The 21765-nt window shown below is 43.7% G+C and overlaps 1 protein-coding gene across 1 annotated transcript; it reads right to left on the reverse strand.

The window, feature by feature from the left end:
• Positions 1-1125: 1125 nt before the first annotated feature.
• LOC119354141 lies at positions 1126-3714 on the reverse strand. Its single transcript, XM_037620853.1, has 3 exons — positions 3498-3714; positions 3338-3401; positions 1126-1477 (listed from the first exon to the last, which is right to left on the reverse strand). The coding sequence occupies exons 1-3, from the start codon at positions 3604-3606 to the stop codon at positions 1318-1320; spliced, it is 333 nt and encodes a 110-aa protein (XP_037476750.1). The 5' UTR covers positions 3607-3714; the 3' UTR covers positions 1126-1317.
• Positions 3715-21765: the final 18051 nt, after the last annotated feature.

Below are 21765 nucleotides of genomic sequence, written 5' to 3' on the forward strand. Positions count from 1 at the left end.
TAGCCAAGTCCAGGAGTCAGCGGCGCATCTCCTATTCCCATGCCAATTCTCGATTGTAGTTTGGAATGCGGTAAAGGCGAGGACCGGACTGAGCAATATTGTCACAGCTGACTGGGTGGCTATGCAAAGTGTCAGACATTGGTGGACTGAGATTGTGCTTACACGCTCGCCTAACGGAAAAGGGATGGCCACCCTCCTTATGCTTATCTCTTGGGAACTTTGGAAGAAGAGGAATGCTAGGGTCTTCCGGAATGTTTCCGCACCTTTGATAATTCTCGTAGAAAAAATCATGGATGAGGCAGTCCTGTGGGCTTTGGCGGATGCCAAAGGGCTTGATGTATGCTTTATCTTTGCCATTGTATGGTTGTTGTCTTAGGACTCTGTTACAACTCTCTCTTAATTAATGAAATGGTAAATCTTTTGTCTTGTTTCAAAAAAAAAGAAGCAAAGCTTAATGTAGATGAATCGTTTGTTCAGGAGACGGGAGAGGCGGGTGCCGGCATGGCACTGCGTGGCTTCACGGCCTAAACGGCGATGTTTAAGCCCATTTATCGGTCTAACAGTTTGAGAAAGTTAATTTTCTCCAGAGAAATGAACTATTGAGCTAACTAAACAGGCCTTGCAGCACCGTTTACCGCGCCATTTACATCCATAGCGTTACCACAATGGAAAGGCCATATTTGCTGCGCTTTGCGGCCTATTCAATTGCGCCGATCAGCTGAAGCACCTGGGGTGACGTTTGATGGCAGTAGAAAGGAATATCGTCTTCATTAGTGAACTATTTGGTGGCTGCAGAGCTAACCTGATGAATGAACGACGCCCAAAAAAAAATGATGAACGAACGATCCGCATTGGCCTGCAATGCTCTAGATGGTGCCTTATTTTGCTTGACATTCTGTTGCCATAAGAACACAGAATATGCTCTATATCAAATCAACGACTTTTTCCCCCACATCAAATCGAGGATTTTTTGTTGGTGCCAGGAGCCATCAACACACCAATTTTTACCTTCTGATTCTGAAGGATTTGCTTAGCGGTGCAATCTAAAGAATAAGACTTAAATTTGTTGCTACGATGGCACTATAATTTACCTTCCAACTTTGCAATGATTGATATCAAAGAATGTGATGAAAAACCTCATCGTTCCTACTGTACTAACCAATACCAGGCGTCATAACATGTCATCTCTTAAGAGTTGTAAAGAAGCAGGTAGTGTTAATCTTTAGAGGCAAAGCAGGTTTTCTTGAAACACATAGATTTGGTTGATCTACAGGTGGAAACATACTAGTACACAAAATTATGCTAACCACTGAAACTTTAATCATACAAAGACTTGGCAGACTGAATCCTTGACTTCTTGCTTTTTGCTTTCAGGACCTTCTCCTCGGACTTCTCAGTTTTAGAAATGGCCCTGGCAACTGCTTTCATTTTCCTCACATTTTTTGTCCTTTTAGGTTGCACGCCCTTTTTTATTTTCCTGGTTAAAGAGAAAGGTGATCAGGTAAAAAAAAAAGAGATTCATCATTATGCATATGCCAAGAATATGTGTCCTGGAAGAAACAGAACACACTCCAAGGGTAACAGGTAAGCCATAATAACAGAAGGAAAGCACAAGAGCATACTTGGGTTCACTAATTCACTTTCAGGAGCATATCAGGGAACAGCCTTGGAGGAGCTAGGAGAATAAAGAATAACATAGAACCCTAATTTTGTCCACATTTTAGTGGCATTCCACACAACTTTAATAGGAAACCCTAATCATGGTCTGACAATGAGAAAAAGAGTTTGACAATTTAAATATCTGATCTTAGCTTTAAACATCTGATGCATTAGGACGATGTAATACCAGGGACATATTTACTTTATGTATTCCAGTTGAACAGCTATCCTAGAAAACGTTATGGACAATCTACAGTGTTAAAAAAATATTTACCAATTCTAGGACCCTTCCTGTTATGCTTGTATATTTGTTCATTAATAGCTAATGCCAAAAGATGAAGCAAAACAGCAGTTTATCCGAGACCCTTAATCCTCAGGATCTACTAGTGAAAAGCTACGGAATAAATACAAGATTTAACTGGCTTTGGGTTGATAAAGGTCATCAATACTTGCATAATTCACGGAAACAAATTATATTATCGGAATTGATGAGAAGCTGCCAGGATGCTGTCGAGTGAAGGGTGACAAACTTTACAAATTTCAGTAATTGATCTAAGGGATTAACGCAAAATGTGGTCAGGGCTAAGAGGCAAGTTCGAATAACTCTCTATGGTCAGTGTCAGCACCTATTATTTTTGCATTACTTTAACCTCTAGCGACTTTTTTTTCCCTCGACAGCTTTTCCCATGCAAAAAGTTACAATGCGGTGTAACTTGAACAACTCACAAGATAGCACGTTTGCAGTTTGGCCAGTACAATTACAGCAACCAGATGAGGGGCGCAAAAGCAATCGATGGTACGCATTATACCAAGTATTTCGTAAGCAAAAAATGCTCAATTCAAGTAAGGTACTCCCTCCGTACCAAAATATAAGACGTTTTGCAGTTTAAATTGAACTGCAAAAACGTCTTATATTTTGATACAGAGGTAGTAGAATACAATTTTCAGACAAACCATCCTAGTTAGCCAGAGCAACAACATTAGTGGAGTGCATAGTAGATAAAACATGTGTTGAAACATCTGAAACTATCTATCGCCAACTCGATTACACATACAAATGAGAGGTAATGCTCGACAATGTCTTCAAAGTAGCACATGTTTTACATTATTCTAATCAATCATGCCCTCGATGCTGCGGTGCCGAACAAAATCAATGATGAAGCAGAGTGGTAGTGCAGGCTTTCAACTATTGGTAGCATGCAGCGCTGCGAGGAGTGGCTAGGGTGTTCGCGTTATTTGTTATGCTATAACATTGCTCGATCTATGGTCCAGCATGGACCTTTTGATCTCGGCACTAGCAGCTCAACTTCTGCAAGCTATTTTCCTCCTTCCCTCAATGAAAAAGAAGGTGCAATCGCTTGCTTGCGCCTGCTCTACAAAAAAAGTGTGCCCTCATGCATAAACACGAAACGCTGTATGAATCATCCAATAAACTTCATGCAGTGTTCTTCGTAATGGTAATGTCAAACTAATCAGTCTGTGTTCAGCTCATCCGACATATTACATGTTACTGATGTTACTCAAATTCCCCAATTTAAACTGCCCCCAAGTCAGTTTTTTTTTTGGACCGGAGCTCCCAAGTCAGTGAACTCATAAAGATTGACCTCGACCCTGAGGAATTGATTCCAACAAATAAATAGTGGGAATAAAAAGTAATCAGCGTAATCCTTTTGCTCACCTGTTGATCGAACTGAGGGCAGCCGATGAAGAGGACGGCTGCTTCCCCTCGGACGTATCCATCGCTGCGAAAGGGGAAAAACACGGAACAAATCAGGGTCAAGGGAAGTGGAAAACCAACAAATCGATGAAGAAAGACAAAGGCTCAAAAGAAAAACTACGTTGTGGGGCTTCTGCTGCGGTGGACGCAGCGGGCGCGCCCTCGGAGGCGTCCATGGCGGCGGCGCCGGCGCCATTCTTGGCCTTGTTCTTGTTGCGGCCCTTGGCCATGGCTGCGCGCGCGCCCTTCTCCTCGTCCTAGGGTTTCCCCGGGCGCTTTGGTCGGCTCGGTTGTGTCTCTCTCCGCCGCCGTCTCGGCAGGGGCGGAAGTTGTATCTTTGCGATTGCGACGAAAGAAAGCGGGCCTGGTGAGGCCTGGTAGCTAGGCCCATGAGTTTTGGAAGGACGGCTAGCAAACCTCACGGGCCCATGACACGTCTCTCTCGACTGAGCCCAAATTGCCTCAAAACAAAACTGAGCCCAAACATTTCTGATAACTGAGCCCAAATATCTACTCCCGTGCCTCCACTTCGCAGGTCCCCTCAAAAAATTAAAACTTCGCAGCTGTCGAGTCAGGACTCAGGAGTCGGGACCCCGGGATGGATCACGAAGCGGAAGATGATACCGTAACAGTTTAGGCCTCGTTTGGTTCATAAAAATTCGAGAGGATAGGATTTTTATAGAATTTTTTCCTTTAGAGCCCCTTTAATTCATAGGAATGGATTCATATTCCTACATAGGATTGGTTCCTATCCTCCACATTTCATAGGAAAATAAAAATGAGCCTAGACTTAATGAAAAAATTCTTTTGGTGTCAACTAAATGATATCTTATTTTCTATTCCTACTCATAGAATTTGGGATACATGTCATCTCATTTCCTATAAAATTCTTATTCCTACGATAATTCTATCATATGAACCAAAAGAGGCCTAGTGACTGTAGCAAACACATGACTAGATGTTTCGTTGATAGAGTACTACTGTACAGCACTACTCCTTCCGTCCCATAATATAAGAACGTTTTTGACACTACGACTACACTAGTGTCAAAAACATTCTTATATTATGAGACGAAGGGAATAGTACTTTTCTGTAGCAGTTCATCTCACACGTTGCTGTCTTAATTGATTGATCAGGCGAGGAAAAAAGGCAGGCTATTGTGCTCCTCTGCCTTTTTTGCCGTGACAGGCACGTAAATTAGTAGTCCTCAACGAGTTAATACTACCAGCACGCAGCAACTGAATATCTTTCCCTGCCACAAGTACACATCAAAGCTTACACGAATCGACCGGAAACATCTTGAACGAGCGATTTACTACTGGTCCTACTCCTACACCGTCACTTTCCTGGGGGGGGATGGCACTCCATTTTTCTGGACGCGATGATCCGCGGGCCAGGGGCATGCACGGCACCATAGACAGAGAACGACGGCTCAAACCCCAGGCTCCAAACGCCTGGGGCCAAACATGCCGGCCACGCTGCCGCCACGTCGTCGGCCCAACCAAAGTCACAGCAAACCAAAAGAAACGATTTCCTGACCTGAATTTTTCAGCGGTCCAAAGGACGGCACTGCTACGTAGCAGCATCCCTGCGTGCGTCGCCAGGAAGAGGAAAACCTGACCACGTCAATGAACCCAGGCCACATCCCGATCAGCCCTTCGCCACCACCACCGGCTGCCTCGCCTCGACGGGAACGGCAGGCGAGGACACGGCGCAGACACTTGGAGCCACCCAGTTCGCGCAGCCTTTCAGATAACACTACATTTTTTCAGTGCCGTTCGGGTAACAGCCATAATAACTGCCACTCTGCTCTTCCACTATTACCGGCCCACGACGACCACCAGCAGCAGTAGCACTCGCAGAGTATCAGGAGATGGAGGGCGTCGCTTTCGTTTGTGGATCGGCGATCGGGCGAGCTGACCAACCAGGCCTGCAGGTGCAGGGAAGAGAAACGGGAGAGAAGGGGAGCACGCAACGTGGTGGGCTTGCCACGCACGCGGCCACTGAGCGCGACAAACGTAAAGGGCAAACCACGCAAAGCGATCGGTCGATCGATCATCCGCGTTTTGGATGGAGCGCGGGCTCGGATCCCTCCAATTGGCGACGGACGGAAAAGCCCTCGGAACATGATATACTCCTACAGAGCAGGCCGCGGCGGCAGGGGCCAGGCCAGGAGGCGTGTGTGGACATGTAGTGAGGATGTTTTCTGTCGTTTTCATCTGTCTGATCGGATCATCTTGCTTGCGCGACCAACAGATCGATGATCGGGGCTATGTGCTGAATGGTAGTATGCTGCATGTAGGGCTGCTGAGTGGGTGAGTGAGTGAGGCGGGTGCGTGCATTGCCATGCTCTGGCCGACACCGGCCGTGTCGATTGTGATCGGTGACCCGTAGGTAGGGAACGGGTTTTGGGCGTTTAGCGGTTGGAGTGTGCTGAAGATGACATGCCCCCTGATTATGGGCTTATCTGATGGGATTTATGGACAACTCAGATCGATCTTCGATGCACACTGCCTTCCTCTAGTTCGGTTTTTTTTTAAACTCTAAGGGTGCGTTTGGTTCACATCTTTGTTTCAGGGCATTTTGCATGCCTGTCTTGGTTGGGCCTGTTTGAGCTTAGACTAAAAACCAATATATGCATTTAGTTTGGTTGCATGAATTAGGCTTCGTGCATGAGAGGAGCAATTAGTTAGCACGCTGTTTGATTGCCTGTGTCGCCGTTATTTGGTTGCAAACGGCTAAAGATGTGATCATCACTTTTGACCTTACCACACACACTGAACATTATTTTGTCCTAACTAGAAAATAAATGACAGTTTATCCTAACTACTAGCAAATAACAGTACAAGTTATTAAGAATCAATATGGTTGAATAGGGGAAAGTTCAATGATACTAACTAGGTGGAAGTTCATTCTCTTCCTCTTCCTCTTCTTCTGTTGTTGTTGTGCTTCTTTTTCTTCTTCTTCTTCAGATTCTTGTCTGGCCTATGTTACCCCACATTGTCTCAATCCCACTCCAACCTTTTGTTCTTTCATGCTTTGTTGTCAAACACCTTCACACCATGGCCGGAGCTGATCACCTCATCAGGAGTCACATCTTCCTCCTCTGGCACAAGTTCATCAATTCCCCATTGCAGGATCCAGCTGTGAATGATGCAACATGCAAGAACAAGCTCGACCTGGGTAGGGTATGTTGGGGAATATAGTAATTTCAAAAATTTCCTACGCACACGCAAGAACATGGTGATGCATAGCAACGAGAGGGGAGAGTGTTGTCCACGTACCCTCGTAGACCGAAAGCGGAAGCGTTAGCACAACGCGGTTGATGTAGGCGTACGTCTTCACGATCCAATCGATCAAGTACCGAACGCACGGCACCTCCGAGTTCAGCACACGTTCAGCTCGATGACGATCCCCGGACTCCGATCCAGTAGAATGTCGGGGAAGAGTTCCGTCAGCACGACGACGTGGTGACGATCTTAATGTTCTACTGTCGCAGGGCTTCGCCTAAGCACCGCTACAATATTATCGAGGATTATGGTGGAAGGGGGCACCGCACACGGCTAAAAGATCAATGATCAATTGTTGTGTCTTTGGGGTGCCCCCCTGCACCCGTATATAAAGGAGCAAGGGAGGAGGAGGGCGGCCCTAGGAGGGGGCACGCCAAGTGTGGAGTCCTACTAGGACTCCCTAGTCCTAGTAGGATTCCACCTCCCATATGGAATAGGAAAAGAGGAAGGGAAAAGGAGAAGGAAGGAAGGGGGCGCCCCCCTTCCCTAGTCCAATTCGGACCAGACCAAGGGGAGGGGTGCGGCCACCCTTGAGGCCCTTTTCCTTCTTTCCCGTATGGCCCAATAAGGCCCAATACGTATTCCCGTAACTCTCCGATACTCCGAAAAATACCCGAATCACTCGGAACCTTTCCGATGTCCGAATATAGTCGTCCAATATATCGATCTTTACGTCTCGACCATTTCGAGACTCCTTGTCATGTCCCCGATCTCATCCGGGACTCCGAACTCCTTCGTACATCAAAATTTATAAACTCATAATATAACTGTCATCGAAACCTTAAGCGTGCGGACCCCACGGGTTCGAGAATAATGTAGACATGACCGAGACACGTCTCCGGTCAATAACCAATAGCGGAACCTGGATGCTCATATTGGCTCCCACATATTCTACGAAGATCTTTATCGGTCAGACCGCATAACAACATACGTTGTTCCCTTTGTCATCGGTATGTTACTTGCCCGAGATTCGATCGTTGGTATCTCAATACCCAGTTCAATCTCGTTACGGGCAAGTCTCTTTACTCGTTCCGTAATACATCATCCCGCAACTAACTTATTAGTTGCAATGCTTGCAAGGCTTATGTGATGTGCATTACCGAGAGGGCCCAGAGATACCTCTCCGACAATCGGAGTGACAAATCCTAATCTCGAAATACGCCAACCCAACAAGTACCTTCGGAGACACCTGTAGAGCACCTTTATAATCACCCAATTACGTTGTGACGTTTGGTGGCACACAAAGTGTTCCTCCGGTAAACGGGAGTTGCATAATCTCATAGTCATAGGAACATGTATAAGTCATGAAGAAAGCAATAGCAACAAACTAAACGATCAAGTGCTATGCTAACAGAATGGGTCAAGTCAATCACATCATTCTCCTAATGATGTGATCCCGTTAATCAAATGACAACTCATGTCTATGGTTAGGAAACATAACCATCTTTGATCAACGAGCTAGTCAAGTAGAGACATACTAGTGACACTCTGTTTGTCTATGTATTCACACATGTATTATGTTTCCGGTTAATACAATTCTAGCATGAATAATAAACATTTATCATGATATAAGGAAATAAATAATAACTTTATTATTGCCTCTAGGGCATATTTCCTTTAGTCTCCCACTTGCACTAGAGTCAATAATCTAGTTCACATCGCCATGTGATTTAATATCAATAGTTCATATCACCATGTGATTAACACCCACAGTTCACATCGACATGTGACCAACACCCAAAGGGTTTACTAGAGTCAATAATCTAGTTCACATCGCTATGTGATTAACACCCAAAGAGTACTCTGGTGTGATCATGTTTTGCTTGTGAGAGAAGTTTAGTCAACGGGTCTGCCACATTCAGATCCGTAAGTATTTTGAAAATTTCTATGTCAACAATGCTCTGCATGGAGCTACTCTAGCTAATTGCTCCCACTTTCAATATGTATCCAGATTGAGACTTAGAGTCATCTGGATCAGTGTCAAAACTAGCATCGACGTAACCCTTTACGACGAACCTTTTGTCACCTCCATAATCGAGAAACATATCCTTATTCCACTAAGGATAATTTTGACCAATGTCCAGTGATCTACTCCTAGATCACTATTGTACTCCTTTGCCAAACTCAGGGCAGGGTATACAATAGGTCTGGTACACAGCATGACATACTTTATAGAACCTATGGCTGAGGCATAGGGAATGACTTTCATTCTCTCTCTATCTTCTGTCGTGGTCGGGTTTTGAGTCTTCCTCAACTTCACACCTTGTAACACAGGCAATAACTCCTTTTTTGACTGTTCCATTTTGAACTACTTCAAAATCTTGTCAAGGTATGTACTCATTGAAAAAAACTTATCAAGCGTATTGATCTATCTCTATAGATCTTGATGATCAATATGTAAGCAGCTTCATCGAGGTCTTTCTTTGAAAAACTCCTTTCAAACATTCCTTTATGCTTTGCAGAATAATTCTACATTATCTCCGATCAACAATATGTCTTTCACATATACTTATCAGAAATGTTGTAGTGCTCCCACTCACTTTCTTTTAAATACAGGCTTCACCGCAAGTCTATATAAAACTATATGCTTTGATCAACTTATCAAAGCGTATATTCTAACTCCGAGATGCTTGCACCAGTCCATAGATGGATCACTGGGGCTTGCATATTTTGTTAGTATACTTAGGACTGACAAAACCTTCTGGTTGCATCATATACAACTCTTCTTTAATAATCCCATTAAGGAATGCAATTTTGTTTATCCATTTGCCAGATTTCATAAAATGCGGCAAGTGCTAACATGATTCAGACAGACTTAAGCATAGATACGAGTGAGAAACTCTCATCGTAGTCAACACCTTGAACTTGTCGAAAACCTTTTTGCGACAATTCTAGCTTTGTAGATAGTAACACTACTATCAGCGTCCGTCTTCCTCTTGAAGATCCATTTAATCTCAATGGCTCGCCGATCATTGGGCAAGTCAATCAAAGTCCATACTTTGTTCTCATACATGGATCTCATCTCAGATTTCATGGCCTCAAGCCATTTCACGGAATCTGGGCTCATCATCGCTTCCTCATAGTTCGTAGGCTCGTCATGGTCAAGTAACATGACCTCCAGAACAGGATTACCATACCACTCTGGTGCAGATCTCACTCTGGTTTACGTACGAGGTTCGGTAGTAACTTGATCTGAAGTTACATGATCATCATCATTAGCTTCCTCACTAATCGGTGTAGTAGTCACAGGAACAGATTTCTGTGATGAACTACCTTCCAATAAGGGAGCAGGTACTGTTACCTTATCAAGTTCTACTTTCCTCCCACTCACTTCTTTCGAGAGAAACTCCTTTTCTAGAAGGATCCATTCAAAGCAACGAATATATTGCCTTCGGATCTGTGATAGAAGGTGTACCCAACATTTTCTTTTGGGTATCCTATGAAGACGCACTTCTCCGATTTGGGTTAGAGCTTATCAGGTTGAAACTTTTTCACATAAGCATTGCAACCTCAAACTTTAAGAAACGACAGCTTAGGTTTCTTGCCAAACCATAGTTCATACGGTGTCGTCTCAACGGATTTAGATGGTGCCCTATTTAACGTGAATGCAGCTGTCTCTAATGCATAACCCCAAAACGATAGTGGTAGATCGGTAAGAGACATCATAGATCGCACCATATCTAATAAAGTACGGTTATGACGTTCGGACACACCATTATGCTGTGGTGTTCCAGGTGGCGTGAGTAGTGAAACTATTTCACATTGTTTTTAACTGAAGGCCAAACTCGTAACTCAAATATTTTACTTCTGCGATCATATCGTAGAAACTTTTATTTTTTGTTACGATGATTCTCCACTTCACTCTGAAATTCTTTGAACTTTTCAAATGTTTCAGACTTGTGTTTCATCAAGTAGATATACTCATATCTGCTCAAAATCATCTGTGAAGTTCAGAAAATAATGATACCTTCCACGAGCCTCAATATTCATCGGACCACATACATCAGTATGTATGATTTCCAACAAATCTATTGCTCGCTCTATTGTTCCGGAGAACTGAGTCTTAGTCATCTTGCCCATGAGGCATGGTTCACAAGCATCAACTGATTCATAATCAAGTGATTCCAAAAGCCCATCATCATGGATTTTCTTCATGCGCTTTACACCAATATGACCTAAACGGCAGTGCCACAAATAAATTGCACCATCATTATTAACTTTGCATCTTTTGATTTCAATATTATGAATATGTGTATCACTACGATCGAGATCCAACGAACCATTTTCATTGGGTGTGTAACCATATAAGGTTTTATTCATGTAAACAGAACAACAATTTATTCTCTTGCTTAAATGAATAACTGTATTGCAATAAACATGATCAAATCATATTCGTGCTCAACGCAAACACCAAATAACACTTATTTAGGTTCAACACTAATCCCAAAAGTATAGGGAGTGTGCGATGATGATCATATCAATCTTGGAACCACTTCCAACACACATCGTCACTTAACCCTTAACTAGTGTATGTTCATTCCGCAACTCCCGTTTCGAGTTACTACTCTTAGCAACTGAACCAGTATCAAATATCGAGGGGTTGCTACGAACACTAGTAAAATACACATCAATAATCTGTATATCAAATATACCTTTGTTCACTTTGACATCCTTCTTATCCGCCAAATACTTGGGGCAGTTCCGCTTCCAGTGACCAGTCCCTTTGCAGTAGAAGCACTTAGTCTCAGGCTTAGGACCAGACTTGGGCTTCTTCACTTGAGAAGCAACTTGCTTGATGTTCCCCTTCTTCCCTTTGCCCTTTTCTTGAAACTAGTGGTCTTGTCTACCATCAACACTTGATTTTTCTTGATTTCTACCTTCGTCGATTTCAGCATTACGAAGAGCTTGGGAATCGTTTCCGTTCTCCCTTGCATATCATAGTTCATCACGAAGTTCTACTAACTTGGTGATGGTGACTAGAGAATTCTGTCAATCACTATTTTATCTGGAAGATTAACTCCCACTTGATTCAAGCGATTGTAGTACCCAGACAATCTGAGCACATGCTCACTGCTTGAGCTATTCTCTTCCATCTTTTAGCTATAGAACTTGTTGGAGACTTCATATCTCTCAACTCGGGTATTTGCTTGAAATATTAACTTCAACTCCTGGAACATCTCATATGGTCCATGACATTCAAAACGTCTTTGAAGTCCCGATTCTAAGTCGTTTAAGCATGGTGCACTAAACTATCAAGTAGTCATCATATTGAGCTAGCCAAATGTTCATAACATCTGCATCTGCTCCTGCAATAGGTTTGTCACCTAGCGGTGCATCAAAGACATAATTCTTCTATGCGGCAATGAGGATAAACCTCAGATCACGGATCCTATCCGCATCATTGCTACTAACATCTTTCAACTTAGTTTTCTCTAGGAACATATCAAAAATAAAACAGGGGAGCTAAACGCGAGCTATTGATCTACAACATAGATATGCTAATACTACCAGGACTAAGTTCATGATAAATTAAAGTTCAATTAATCATATTACTTAAGAACTCCCACTTAGATATACATCCCTCTAATCCTCTAAGTGATCACGTGATCCAAATCAACTAAACCATGTCCGATCATCACGTGAGATGGAGTAGTTTCAATGGTGAACATCACTATGTTGATCATATCTACTATATGATTCATGCTCGACCTTTCGGTCTTCGTGTTCCGAGGCCATATCTGTTATATGCTAGGCTCATCAAGTTTAACCTGAGTATTCCGCGTGTGCAACTGTTTTGCACCCATTGTATTTGAACGTAGAGCCTATCACACCCGATCATCACGTGGTGTCTTAGCATGAAGAACTTTCGCAACGGTGCATACTCAGGGAGAACACTTATACTTTGATAATTTAGTGAGGGATCATCTTATAATGCTACCGTCAATCAAAGCAAGATAAGATGCATAAAAGATAAACATCACATGCAATCAATATAAGTGATATGATATGGCCATCATCATCTTGTGCTTGTGATCTCCATCTCCGAAGCACCGTCATGATCACCATCATCACCGGCGCGACACCTTGATCTCCATCGTAGCATCGTTGTCGTCACGCCAATCTTATGCTTCTACGACTATCGCTACCGCTTAGTGATAAAGTAAAGCATTACAGGGCGATTGCATTGCATACAATGAAGCGACAACCATATGGCTCCTGCCAGTTGCCGATAACTCGATTACAAAACATGATCATCTCATACAATAAAATTTAGCATCATGTCTTGACCATATCACATCACAACATGCCCTGCAAAAACAAGTTAGACGTCCTCTACTTTGTTGTTGCAAGTTTTACGTGGATGCTACGGGCTTAGCAAGAACCGTTCTTACCTATGCATCAAAACCACAACGATAGTTTGTCAAGTTGGTGCTGTTTTAACCTTCGCAAGGACCGGGCGTAGCCACACTTGGTTCAACTGAAGTTGGAGAAACTGACACCCGCCAGCCACTTGTGTGCAAAGCACGTCGGTAGAACCAGTCTCGCGTACGCGTACGCGTAATGTCGGTCCGGGCCGCTTCATCCAACAATACGCCGAACCAAAGTATGACATGCTGGTAAGCAGTATGAGTTATATCGCCCACAACTCACTTGTGTTCTACTCGTGCATAACATCAACGCATAAAACCTAGGCTCGGATGCCACTGTTGGGGAACGTAGTAATTTTAAAAAATTCCTACGCACACGCAAGATCATGGTGATGCATAGCAACGAGAGGGGAGAGTGTTGTCCACGTACCCTCGTAGACCGAAAGCGGAAGCGTTAGCACAATGCGGTTGATGTAGTCATACGTCTTCATGATCCGACCGATCAAGTACCGAACGCACGGCACCTCCGGGTTCAGCACACGTTCAGCTCGATGATGATCCCCGCACTCCGATCCAGCAGAATGTTAGGGAAGAGTTCCGTCAGCACAATGGCGTGGTGACGATCTTGATGTTCTACCGTCGCAGGGCTTCGCCTAAGCACCACTACAATATTATCGAGGATTATGGTGGAAGGGGGCACCGCACACGGCTAAGAGATCAATGATCAATTGTTGTGTCTTTGGGGTGCCCCCCTGCACCCGTATATAAAGGAGCAAGGAAGGAGGAGGCCGTCCCTAGGAGGGGGCGCGCCAAGTGTGGAGTCCTACTAGGACTCCCTAGTCCTAGTAGGATTCCACCTCCCATATGGAATAGGAAAAGAGGAAGGGAAAGGAGAAGGAAGGAAGGGGGCGCCCCCCTTCCCTAGTCCAATTCGGACCAGACCAAGGGGAGGGGTGCAGCCACCCTTGAGGCCCTTTTCCTTCTTTCCCGTATGGCCCAATAAGGCCCAATACGTATTCTCGTAACTCTCCGGTACTCCGAAAAATACCCGAATCACTCGGAACCTTTCCGATGTCCGAATATAGTCGTCCAATATATCGATCTTTACGTCTCGACCATTTCGAGACTCCTCGTCATGTCCCCGATCTCATCTGGGACTCTGAACTCCTTCGTACATCAAAATTCATAAACTCATAATATAACTGTCATCGAAACCTTAAGCGTGCGGACCCCACGGGTTCGAGAATAATGTAGACATGACCGAGACACGTCTCCGGTCAATAACCAATAGCGGAACCTGGATGCTCATATTGGCTCCCACATATTCTACGAAGATCTTTATCGGTCAGACCGCATAACAACATACGTTGTTCCCTTTGTCATCGGTATGTTACTTGCCCGAGATTCGATCGTCGGTATCTCAATACCTAGTTCAATCTCGTTACCGGCAAGTCTCTTTACTCGTTCCGTAATACATCATCCCGCAACTAACTTATTAGTTGCAATGCTTGCAAGGCTTATATGATGTGCATTACTGAGAGGGCCCAGAGATACCTCTCCGACAATCAGAGTGACAAATCCTAATCTCGAAATACGCCAACCCAACAAGTACCTTCGGAGACACCCGTAGAGCACCTTTATAATCACCCAGTTACGTTGTGACGTTTGGTGGCACACAAAGTGTTCCTCCGGTAAACGGGAGTTGCATAATCTCATAGTCATAGGAACATGTATAAGTCATGAAGAAAGCAATAGCAACAAACTAAACGATCAAGTGCTATGCTAACGGAATGGGTCAAGTCAATCACATCATTCTCCTAATGATGTGATCCCGTTAATCAAATGACAACTCATGTCTATGGTTAGGAAACATAACCATCTTTGATGAACGAGCTAGTCAAGTAGAGGCATACTAGTGACACTCTATTTGTCTATGTATTCACACATGTATTATGTTTCCGGTTAATACAATCCTAGCATGAATAATAAACATTTATCATGATATAAGGAAAGAAATAATAACTTTATTATTGCCTCTAGGGCATATTTCCTTCAGGGTAAGGGTGGAATGGCTCCTGATCCACGATATTAAACCTATTCTTCAGATCTCCAAATGCCCTCTCAACCGTTACTCTAAGGCCGGAGTGTCTGAGATTGAATAGTTCCTGAGGAGTCCTAGGATAGTTCCTACCAAAAAAACTCGTTCAGATGGTACCTGATTTTTCTAAAGGGTGGAAGAACACCTGGCTGACATGCATTGCCAACATCCCCTAGGTAGAACTTGCCATCGGGGATATTGATGCCATCAAGACGACTCATGTTGTCACTGAGAATGTTAGCATCATGTGCTAATCCTTCCCAGCCAGCCAACACATATGTGAACTTCATGTCGAAGTCAACACCAATAAGCACATTCTGGCTTGTGCATTGCTTCCTCCCTCTATATGTTATAGCTTGTGACATCGGCACTCTGGCAGTGACATGGGTACCATCTATTGCCACAATGCAATCCTGGAATGACATTACAAGATGGTGTTATGGCTACAACAGAACAATAACAACATATCAAGGCATGAACTACATACTGTGAGTGCTCACCTTGAAGTATGGATACCATCTTGGGCTAGTGCGAACCTTAGTAGGAGTCTGGCTGGTTGGTGACACGGTCATCTCTCCTCTGAGTTCCTCAACAGCATACAAAACTTGCTTGAAGTACGTGGAGATGGTCTCCGTTGATCTCGTGAAGGTGTTGTGTACAACCCTGAATTTCTGGTTATGACCAACAACATGGCGGAACATGGCTACTTGCTCTTCCACGGTGGTGTGGATGCTATCTTCTAGCAGCCCCCTACTCTTGAACGTCTACACAAGCCTGGTGAAAAGTGCTCTTTTCATTCAAAGCATCCACAGAGCCTCTGTGTCGTTGCAGTCGTCAATGTAGTTCAGATTCTCTATCCTCTCTTGATCTCGGATTAGCATCAGACCATACCGGATAAGAGGTTTGTCATTACGACGAACAACTCTCTTATGGACCAACAAGATCCAGGCCTGAACCACAACTATCAGTGCTGCTGCCCGAATTGGAAGCTTGGTCCGTTCATCCACAATCTAAGCAACATCCATGATGCGATCAGCAATGTTGCAATCGACCCCGAATGCTCCTACCGAATGGCCTAACATAGGAGGGGAGGTGGTAGGTTACCAGCTTCGGGGTCGGGGAAGACATGATCGAGATGGGGATGGTCGGGCGGAGTGGAAGAAGAAGGGTAGAAGCAGCTACCGCTGCAGGGGAGTGCTACTACCGCCACCAAGAGACGAGGATGGCCGGATGGAGTCGAAGAAGAAGGGGAGAAGCGGCTACGGCTGTCGGGGAGTGTTGTTGCCGCCCTCGCAGCCGCAGATCTGAGTCGTCACCACCATCGGTGCCAATAACAAAAGAGGGCTTTTCCTAGAGCGAGGGGTGAGCGAGTAAAAAGGGTGGCGAGGGTATATTTCAAGCCATCCCACCTCCGCCGACCCTCCCACCCCTCGCCACCATCTTCGATCTAATTCCGCCTACACGGCGTCTTCCTTTTGCACCCGACTCAGCCTGGCTCACTGGAAATGGCCGATTCGAGCGTTCGCAACGAGCCAGACTCTGGGGTGCTTTAAATTCTATGTTGATGTGAGTCAGACTGGTTGCACGTAACCAAACAACCCATTTTCATCCCGTCCGAGTCTGGTTTGGCTGTACGCAGCCTACCAAACGCATCATAATTCACTATAAAGTGAAAATTTCGCATTACTTGGATTCTAGCAAGGTGTACAACAAAAGAAGAGGACTCCGGTGTGAAAGGATCGAGAAGAGGTGTCTAGAGAGGGGGGGGGTGAATAGACTCTTAGTAAGAAAAGTTGCAGTTTTAAATTTCTTTAAGTTGAAGTGGAGTTTTGGCACAAGTTTAAGCATTCATAATACATATCAAGCAAGCATGATAAGAGTATATGAGCAACGGAAAGTAAATCATGCAAGTTGGAAGAATGTAACGGGGTGGGATTTGAGTGTGCAAGCGCAATTGGAGACACGGAGATTTTTGGCGTGGTTCCGATAGGTGGTCTATCGTACATCCACGTTGATGGAGACTTCAACCCACGAAGGGTAGGTTGCGCGAGTCCACCGGAGGGATCCACCCACGAAGGGTCCGCGAAAAAGCAACCTTTTCTATCCCACCATGGCCATCGCCCACAAAGGACTTGCCTCACTAGGGTAGATCTTCACGAAGTAGGCGATCTCCTTGCTCGTACAAACTCCTTGGTTCAACTCCACAATCTTGACGGAGGCTCCCAAGTGACACCTAACCAATCTAGGAGACACCACTCTCCAAAAGGTAATAGATGGTGTGTTGATGACGAACTCCTTGCTCTTGTGCTTCAAATGATAGTCTCCCCAACACTCAGCTCTCTCTCATAGGATTGGATTTCGTGGAAAGAGGGTTTGAGCGGAAAGCAACTTGGGGAAGGCTAGAGATCAAGATTTATGTGGTTGGAATGGAGTATCTTGACCCCAACACAAGTGTAGGTGGTTCTCTCTCAGAAAATATATGTTGGAAGTGTAGGCATGTTCTGATGGCTCTCTCACTGAATGAAGAGTGGGTGGAGGGGTATATATAGCCTCCACACAAAATCTAACCGTTACACACAAATCACCAAACTTGGTGGGACCGAATCATGAAACTCGGTCAGATCGATTTAGTTTAAAATGTGAACGTTAGGATTTTCGATGGGACCAATATTACCAACTCGGTAGGACCGATGTGCTAGGGTTAGGGTAAAGCCTCATCCCAGTTGGACCGATTACACCAACTCGGTGGGACCGATTTGGGTAATAAGCAAAACAGAGAGTTGGCCAAGCAAACTCGGTGAGACCGATTGCATATTTCGGTGAGACCGAAATTACTGCAATAGGCAACAGAGAGTTGGCAAGCCCATCTCGGTGAGACCGAGATCCCATTGGTGTGACCGAATTGACTAGGGTTTCTGGCAGTGGCTATGTCAAGTGAACTCGGTAGCGTCGGATAGGAAATTTCGGTGGGGCCGAGTTTGACTTTTGGTTTGGGACATATGTGGATGTGAGAAAGTGGTTGAGGGCTTTGGAGCATATCACTAAGCACTTTGAGCAAGAAAGCCATCAAGCAACACCTTATCCCCTTTTAATAGTATTGGCTTTCCTATGGACTCAATGTGATCTTGGGTCACTAAAATAGAAAACATAGAGTCCTGAGCTTGAGCTTGAGCCAATCATTTGTCTTCATCATCTTGAAGGGGTCCACATCCTCTAGTCCACGCCACTCCATTTTTGAACTTATCTGAAACATACTAGATGAGAACATTAGTTCAACAAGAGATATGTTGACATTAATTACCAAAACCACCCAGGGAGCACTTGTGCTTTCAATCTCCCATTTCTGGTAATTGATGACAACATACATCAAAGCTTTAGATAAAGATACAGAGAATAACCAGTAAAGCTTTGGAAAGACATGTAACATGCATAGCCCCCCCTACATGTATGCAATCATGCAAATATGGAATATAGGATCATGTGAATGCATAAGCATGACAGAGTAAGCAATGTGTTACATGTATCTGGGCTATATGCATCAGAGCAAAAGATGTGAATATAGGAAATGTAGCTACATGCTCATGAGTCCTTCTTGCAAACAGTATGTACATCAGCAAGAAATCCTCATTGCACATGAGTGTGATGCATATACTTACCTTGTGGTCTTGAGTTGGCTTAGGAAGGAATGAACCTGAGTAAACAAGGTTAGATAACACAGATACATCTACAAGCTAGAGCAAACAAAAGAAACCACAAGAGTACCAAGACTGGGATGACATATAGAGAGTGAGTACTGAGTACTCTATTGGATATAGACATGTCCCCAAGGGAAAAATATATGCAATGAATTCAAATATTTCCTTCCCTAGTAGTCTTTCTCCCCCTGAATCTTGTATTGGATAATGGGAGAGCATAGGGAAACAAAATCAGAGCAAAATAGATCATAAATATAAACATAACATAGACATGTCTTTCCCCTCTTAAAGACATGTGACTTCTCTCCTCTTGAACACCAAGCATCTGGTGCCTATCTCTCCCCCCTTTGAAGAGAATAAGCTTTGATGTGATCTCTCTCCCCCTTTGACATTAATTTCCAAGAAGGGATCTTCTGGAGTGTGAGTCAAAAAAGTTTGGTACTTGAGTCACAGAGCAAAGCAGCATATATATTGTGATGCTGGTAGAGGACAAGAATCATCGAGTGGAGCTGGAATAAAAGTGCAGGAACAAGTGGCAAATTGTCTTCTCTGCAATGAAATCGGTGATACCGAGTTGTAATCTTCGGTGGTACCGAATTGGTTCGGTGTGACCGAAAGCAACAGATCGGCATGACCGAGTTCAACACAGAGAGAACACTTGTCACCTCAGCTCACTAGGCAAATAAGTTCTCTCAAGGATTTGCAAGGAATCGACTGAAAGGTTTGCAATGAATTGGATGCAGAAAATGCATAACTAAACAGATAAAAGAAAATCTAGATGAAGTTTTTTTAATTTTGAAAAAGGAAAGGGAATAAATATGCAAAGGACAAATGCAAAAACTCAAGGAAACACTAGAGAACTTCATATAGAATTGGGTGGTGACAAAGTCACCTATGTTAGAGTATTGACTAAGGAGTCAAGTGAGAACACTTGATCATAAGTCATACTCGTCGTTTAAGCTCAAAATGGGGTTACCATTTTTAGTTTAAGCATTTGATGTATTTCACATCTTGTTGAGTTGCTTTGACCCATGACTTGAGGTAAAGCTTCTCTAAGATGGAATGACATACCTTGGGTGGTGGTGTTGATCTTGATAATGTAGTTGAACTTGCGTGGGGTGCTCACGGTTGATGTAGCGCATGAATGGTTGGGAGCACCACTTGGAGTTGAGTTCATTTACCTACGTGGGTTAGTCTTGCAAGGAAGGGCACTTGTGTATCCAAAATGAAAATCATGAAATTTGATACCGAATGAAATTTGATATATAGAATTTGTCAAAGGATATGTTGAGGGGTTTCATGCTTCCTTGTCTTCAACCACCATTGTGTAGAGAGTTGGTGATGTAGAGATTGCTCAAGATGTGAGTGAGTTGCAATCTCATGGATTTAGATTCATCCAAGTACCTACAAGGGTTAGATAGCATGCAAGGGTGCAAGAATATACAAGACATATGATCATCATCATAAGAGAAGTATCAAGGATTAGTCATAGGCTCATGCCTTGCATGTATCCAGATGGAGTTCCTACTCCAAGTTTGAAGAATCAATGATGTTCAATTCACCTCTCAAACGGCAAAAGACTTCCTCATCAAGCGGTTTGGTGAATATATCCGCCAATTTCTTATCGGTACGAACATGTTTAAGATCAATGTCCCCTTTAGCAACATGATCTCGAATGAAATGGTAACGAACTTCAATATGCTTAGTTCGAGAATGTTGCATGGGATTTGCGAGCAACCTTAATAGCACTCTTGTTGTCACAAAGTAATGGAACATGTTTCACATTGATCCTGTAATCTTTAAGAGTTTGGGTCATCCAAAGTAATTGGGCACAACATGAACCGGTGGCAATGTATTTCGCTTCGGCGGTGGATAAGGATACTGAGTTTTGTTTCTTGGAGGACCAAGACACAAGAGATCTACCAAGAAATTGACAAGTACCCGAAATGGACTTTCTATCAACCTTGTCTCCGGCATAGTCTGAATCAGAATAGCCAACAAGATCAAAAGAGGACCTCTTAGGATACCAAATGCCAAAATTTGGTGTATGTATTAAGTATCTCACTATCCTTTTCACAGCCTTAAGATGACATTCATTGGGGACCTGTTGATATCGTGCACACATGCACACACTTAGCATAATATCGGGACCAGAGGCACATAGATATAACAATGATCCAATCATAGAGCGGTAAACCTTTTGGTCAACCTATTTGCCATCCTTGGTCAAATCAAGATGTCCACTAGTTGGCATGGGAGTTTTCATACCTTTGCTTTCTTGCATGTTGAACTTTTTGAATAAGTCCTTGGTGTACTTTGTTTGAGAAACAAAGTTGCTTTCCTTAGTTTGTTTGATTTGCAAACCAAGAAAGAACTTGAGTTCACTCATCATAGACATCTCAAACTTCTTCGACATTAGCTTCCCAAACTTTTCACTAAAATGAGGGTTAGTCGAACCAAATATGATATCATCAACATAAATTTGGCATACAAATAATTCACCATTAACCCTTTTAGTAAAAAGAGTAGAATCTATTTTTCCAATCTCAAAGCCTTTCTCAACAAGAGATATGTTGACATTAATTACCAAAACCACCCAGGGAGCACTTGTGCTTTCACGGTGATTTGTCCTTGGCCCTCCGACCAGGACGACATGTTGCCCATTGGATGGGGCTCGACCACACAAATGGTGTCGGTGTTTGGGAAGACGATAGCTATATTAGTGTACACATCTAAATTTAAAAAAAATGATAAGATGCATCTCATAGCTCATGAGACTACACCCTGTCGAATCATGAGACTATATCTGGTCGAATTTTAACTCGTATAGACTCATGAGCTATGACATGCATCCAACCATAGATTTCTTAGACCTGTTGGGAGCCCCCCCAAAACTCTACTTTTATTCATCTCCCTTTCTTTTCCTTTGCAATAACTT

The sequence above is a fragment of the Triticum dicoccoides genome, chromosome 2A (genome assembly GCF_002162155.2).
Source record: "Triticum dicoccoides isolate Atlit2015 ecotype Zavitan chromosome 2A, WEW_v2.0, whole genome shotgun sequence".
NCBI classification, from domain to species: Eukaryota; Viridiplantae; Streptophyta; class Magnoliopsida; order Poales; family Poaceae; genus Triticum; species Triticum dicoccoides.